At 45.0% G+C, this 6,178-nt stretch overlaps 1 protein-coding gene across 1 annotated transcript in view; it reads left to right on the plus strand.

The window, feature by feature from the left end:
• The window catches only part of LOC107690736 (membrane cofactor protein-like), a 17,741-nt gene extending 11,628 nt beyond the window's left edge, over positions 1 to 6,113 (plus strand). The window contains exons 3-5 of the mRNA XM_016489144.1: positions 5,302 to 5,496; positions 5,774 to 5,870; positions 5,981 to 6,113. Of these exons, the coding sequence (XP_016344630.1) occupies positions 5,302 to 5,496; positions 5,774 to 5,870; positions 5,981 to 6,083 (395 nt within the window). The 3' untranslated portion in view covers positions 6,084 to 6,113. The remainder of the gene's footprint in view (positions 1 to 5,301; positions 5,497 to 5,773; positions 5,871 to 5,980) is intronic.
• The last annotated feature ends 65 nt before the right edge of the window (positions 6,114 to 6,178 follow it).

Consider the following 6,178-nt stretch of genomic DNA (forward strand, 5'->3'; position numbering starts at 1 on the left):
CAAAATTATTTTTGTTGGCGAAATAGAGCAAAAACAGGCAATATGGTGTCTAAAACGTAAGTCTCTTAATATTAACCTCTTGTTTATTGAACAGTTGTATAAAATCAATATCACATTTGTAATCATGCTGATTTTTGGAGGAAAAAATGGCACTCTTCTTGTGGTATTGATTAACTATATGAAATGATATAAAGGCCCCATATCTTGAATTTTGTGATGCATTTTAATAGAATGAATCATGCAGAGAAAGAACGCACTCTACTAGACTTCATCACGTCATGTATGCATAGTGTTGCTTTCGTCAAAGAAATTATGACTAAATATCGTCATCAACGAACCTTTATCACGTGACGAAAACGAGACGAGACGCAACGTAAATGCTGGTCATGTGACGATGACTATAATTAAAAAAGATTTAGAACAGTGTTTCCCAACCGAGGTGCCGTGTAAAAAAAATCATTTTTTAATATTTTTAAATTGCTAAAATGTTCAAAAAAGCAGCTATTATATAATATCCATTTCTAATAACAGGCCGCCAAAAACAACACTATGTATGCGTGCATGATAATGTCAAACTGCACATCGTAAAACAACAATTACAAAATGTGTAGATTCAGTGACGAACACTGTTACCTGCAAACGCCGTCCCACAGGCTTTTTACAGTGAAAGTAGTGCATAGAGTGCTCCTAAACTCAAACTCAGTCTCTTAACACCAACATGACTTCACTTAATTATCAGTAAGACACGTAATATACAGACATTGTCACTTGCACACAGCAATTTCTGTAATATTTTATTTATTACTTTTTTTACCTCTATTGCTGCTATGGAACTACCCATGTACAACCTGTTTGCACATTCTTCTATTGTACATTCCTGGTCATCTAAATATTTATTAAGCCTACAGTATATTGTCCTGTGCATTTTATTTTATTCTTATTTTTTATCTTACTTTTTCCATACCTATATTTATATATAATTTTCTTGTGTTTGTATTCTTTAATAATTGTACTGTCCATGGAGCGGACCTGACCTACATTTCACTGCTGGTCATATATTCCCTATATAACCATGTATGTGACAAATAAAAAATCTTGAATCTTGAATCTTGAATAGAGCACAGTGCATTTTCATAGCGAAGCCACTCGAAGTCTTTCAACCATTCTCGCCGAAAACTGTACACCTTCTTTTCGGCTGGTGGATCAACATTCACCACATGATCGCTATCACCAGCACCATTATTTGTAACTTTAGGTGGTTTACAAAAGAAATCTGTCAGTGTTCTTTTCATTTTCTCTCTTCTTCAGCCCTTTACATTCCCAGCGGTAGTTAGCTCCCTGTCACCTGACAGTGGAAAGCAGTGACTGAGTGATTGACAGCTAATAAAATCTGCATTAAAGTTAACAATGTAAAGCCGAAGATTAATTGGTTATGTAACATTTGATAGAATGGCAGACTTAATTCAGTCTGCGCATGCGCTGGTGAGTCTCGTGAAAAGCAACGTTTGCTTACAGGATCAAAGGAAGCAGAGTTTCATTACTTTAGCAAAGGAAAACCAGTCTCCTCTTGGCTTATATCGAAATCCTCTGACATTCTTCTTTACAAATCCTCGTTTTGTACTTCTAATTCGTGACCGTTGTTTTGTTTTGATCTCTCCCCTGCGCTTCCGCGTGCGTCACTTCTGAGCGGCGCATGCGCAGTGCTAACCTCATACGTCATCCGCCCGGAACTGCTTCCGTTTACAACAGTGAGCGCAAGCTAGATTCAAGTGAGTATTACGTTTTGAATATGGATATTTTTCTTACAAAAACGCATCGATTCGCTACAGGAGGCCTTTGTTCACCCCCCGGAGCCATTTTTTTATGGATGGGCGCTGTTATTTCACTTCTTTGGGCTGAAAAACTGCAACACCTGCTGACTGCAATGATAGAGCTTGGTATAGCCAGGACAATTTTTAATATAACTCAGACTGGATTCGTCTGAAAGAAGAAAGTCATATACACCTAGGATGCCTCGGGGGTTCATTTTTGGGTGAACTAACCCTTTAAGAAAACTCACCACCAGCGCGTGCCTACTGATCGATTGCCCGCCAGGTGTGTCACCGAAACCACCTCCTCCCTGATCTTGCATATCACCAGCTGCATTATCTTGATCGGAGGAATGCATACAGCCTGGCTTCTGGCCAGTGCGATGTCAGAGTGTCCCCTTCCAGCCGGGAGTGAGACAGGGAGAAGAACAGCGGGCAGTGCGCGTTCTTGCTTGTGGCGAACATCCACCTCCGCTCTCCCGTAGCAGGTCCAAATCATCCGAACCGACTCGGGATGCAGCCTCCACTCTTCTTGAGGAATCCCCTTCCTAAAAAGGAGGAGACCGGGGATGTGCGCTGCTCTGATGGAGAGAAAGTGACGGTCCGTCCATAGCAGGAGATTCGCTGACTGCTTGTACAGAGCCTTGGATCGTACGCCCCCAGATGACATACCGAGTCCCAGCAGCCTCTGAAATTCCTTCAAGTGAACATAGCTGCCCAGTCTGAAATGGCGCAGGGAAGACAAAGTGGCCGTCAAGCGCTCCCGAGAGAGGCGAGCGCGCATCTCCACCGAGTTGAAGCACACTCTCAGATACGTTATAGATTGACTCGGGGCGAGAATGCTCTTAAGCACATTCACACATAGCCCCAAGAACTCCAAGTGACGAAGCAGTTTGTCTATATGGCTGGCTATAGTGTGTCCCGTGACTGAGCTAAGATCAGCCAGTCATCCAAATAATTGAGAATGCGCATCCCGCTCGCTCTGAGGGGTGCGAGAGCTGTGTCCATGCGCTTCGAGAAAGTGCGCTGGGCCAAAGCCAGCCCAAACGAGAGAACAGAGTACTGGTACGCTGTGCCCTCGAAAGCAAATCTCAGAAAGCGTCTGTAATACGGTGCTATCTGAATGTGAAAGTACGCGTCCTTTAAATTCACGGACACAACCAGTCCCCGGGGCGAATTCGCGCCAGGATCTGTTTCAGCGTTATCATCCTGATGGCCTGAGATCTAGAATCGGGCAGAGTCCTCCATCTCTCTAGGGCACCACAAAATTGAGGCTGTAAAACCCGCTCTCCAGCTCGCTCGGAGGGACTCGTTCTATCGCTGTTCTCAGGACCAGGGCATTTCGAGGCAATGTTAGAGTCTGCACTACGGTGTTGAAACGGGGTGGTCTGCGTCAGAATTGAAGGGCGTACCCACGCTCTATCACACCGAGTTACCAGCGCGAGATTCCTGGAATAGTTTTCCACGTGCTCAGGAACTGACATAGCAGCTTTAGCGGCTTGGTCGTAGGATGCGCCAGCGAGTGCTGCGCGGCTATAACCTGTGTGGGCAGCGGCTCTGCACGGCTCTGAGGCGGGGCAAGTGGCGCTACATTGACTGAGTGAGGAGGAAAGACTCTTTTGTGCAAATGTATGCATTTTTTAATGATCACACTCTAATAAAACACAAATTTGAACAATTTTGAGATCGCTTGCGGTGCTTGGGGGCTGGGCCGATCGCGTACGTTTTCCTCCTCTCCGGGCTGTCAGGACGACAGCTTGGCAGCTGACAGCGGGCGGGAGTCACGGCGCGGGCTCCTCCGCTTGCCGTGGCGCCTCTTCCCGGGTCCCTTTACACTTTTCTCTGCACATCCGGCTCCTGGCAGCAGCAGTCGCGGGCCTGGTGTCCCTGCACTGCGATGAGCCGTGCGCCAAAGAAGACCTCGATCTCGCAGTCTGGTGTTGGAAAGCGCGCCTTGGCATAATGTGGCTCATAGCTTTGCATGGCACGCTTTTTAACCGGTGTGGGTGGCGGCATCTGCGCCTGTCACTACAGACTGTGAATGGCTATATGACCTAGTTGAACACCACTTCGTAGGGGCGTGAACAACTGACGTAATAGTCCAGCGAAATCTGGAAGGCTGATAGGATGCTCGCCGGGACATCGTGACTCTTCGCCTTTGCGCTTTTCCACACAGGGGCATCAGGTGACTCTTCGCATTCGCTCGCTTTTCCGCACAGGGGCATCAGGTGACTCCTCGCCTTCGCGCGCTTTTCCGTGCAGGGGCATCAGGTGACTCACTGCCGCTATGAGGCAGGGGCTGATTTACTGCTGGTGAGTGGGTAAGCGACTGAAGCGCTTGCCGCCGCACTGAAGCGGGGGCTGGTATTGTGTGAATAAGAGAGCAGTGTCTTCCAAACACGGCAGCCGCTGATGAGGGGCTGGTATCGTGTGAATAAGAGAGCAGTGTCTTCCAAACACGGCAGCCGCTGATGAGGGGCTGGTATCGTGTGAACGAGTGAGGAGCCAGTGATTGTGCTTTGCACACGGCAAAACTCCGCTCCCAGGCGGGGAGCTGCACACTTTTTAGACAGTGGGTCGTGCGGCATCTGCGGCGACATGAGAACCCTTAGCTCCAGTATCTGCACTCGGCTCTCCGCTCCGCCATGGAAGCCGCTGATGAGGGGCTGGTATCGTGTGAATGAGTGAGGAGCCAGTGATTGTACTTTGCACATGGCAGAACGCCACTCTGAGGCGGGGGGCTGCACACATAGACAGTGGGTTGTGCGGCATCTGCGGCGACATGAGAACCCTTAGCTCCAGTATCTGCACTCGGCTCTCCGCTCCGCCATGGAAGGGGGACATGAGAAGCCGGGCTGATGTCCTGCAGGTTCGATGGGTGAGAGGAATGCGGACATTTTGTCAGCATGAGCTCATCACCAGAGTCCTTAAGGTCCACCACTGATCGAGGGCAGACGGACTCATCTGGCATCTGAAGAAAAATGTCATACTCACCTGAACGCTGCAGAGGAGCGGCAATCCAGGCACCGCCCTCTGATGAGCGAACCTAAATTGTGAGCTGTAAATAGTTTATAAGCCATATTCTTAGGTTGTTCAGCAAAGTGAAGGAGAAGATTCTGACGTAATTGTCGCGTGCACCGCATTTTATACTGCCTCTCGAGCACGTCAGTATTTGCATGTGATTTTGCATACTTCGCGACAATTCGCCAGTCATTTGATAAAGTATGAGCAACGTGAAAAAAAAAGTAAAAACTGTTAATAAACTTTAATTAGCTGATCCCATTCAAGCATTGTAATTTAATTTCAACTGCACGTCTTACTCAAGTAAATCATACTAATTTACTATTGTTTAAAAAGATAGACCTCCTAGTCATTTTTTTTTTTACCAAATATAAGAATAGAATGGAGCAGAAGTTGTTCTAATAATAATAATTATGATGATCAATATAGTACTGCATCAGATTACTGTAACGCATTTGTTTTATTTCCACAGCGGAATGTACACAGCCTTCTTTTGCATCAAGAAATGTCATTTTATCAGCAAACCATCTCTCGACTCAAATTTTCCCAGTTGGATCCACTGTAACATTTGAGTGCATGATTGGACACAAACCAGTTGACTTAAAAGCATCTAGATCAGTTACCTGTGAGGGAAACCAGTGGACAAGTCTGGAACTCAGTTGCACAAGTAAGTACTGTCATTAAATATTAAGTAATGTACATTTGTAAATTCCTTTAAAATGCCTTTGAACATTGTATTTTAAAAGGTCTAATTTAGATATGTGAAAGGATGTATGGTATAGTTCAAGAAGTCTTTAAATCGCTCATAGTGGTTTTGCCATTGACAGCAAGAATAAATCCCTGTATCATGTAATGAAGCAACACTAAAGATTATTTTTCATTATTTTCGACAGTATTTGAAGAGCACCAATTCTAAATGAATCAATATCTTGAATACATTACAGGAAAATCCTGTGGAAGTCTTGCAGATTTCCTTAATGGGAGATATGATATGATTGGGAATTTATTTGGCGACACGGCTAAACCAGTTTGTGACAAAGGGTAAGTGAAGTCACTTTCTTTGTGGTGGATTAAGTGTTTTAAACCATGTGGAATTTAGATTGTTGCTGTGTTAGTTGAGTATTTGGTAAGAGGAGAATCATTGCTTTCAGATACATGTTAGCAGGTAAGGAAACAACAAGAACATGCCGAGATCAGGGATGGGATGGCCGAGATCCTCTCTGTGAATGTATGTTAGTTCTTCCATTTGAATGAAATATAATATTGAAGAGCACAAAACCATTCCCAATTTGTATTAAAATATATTTTTTTTTTGTCCTGGAAATAAATACCTATTCATCTGGATATGT

This window comes from Sinocyclocheilus anshuiensis, unplaced genomic scaffold (assembly GCF_001515605.1).
Source record: "Sinocyclocheilus anshuiensis isolate Anshui unplaced genomic scaffold, SAMN03320099.WGS_v1.1 scaffold4383, whole genome shotgun sequence".
In the NCBI taxonomy this organism is placed as follows: Eukaryota; Metazoa; Chordata; class Actinopteri; order Cypriniformes; family Cyprinidae; genus Sinocyclocheilus; species Sinocyclocheilus anshuiensis.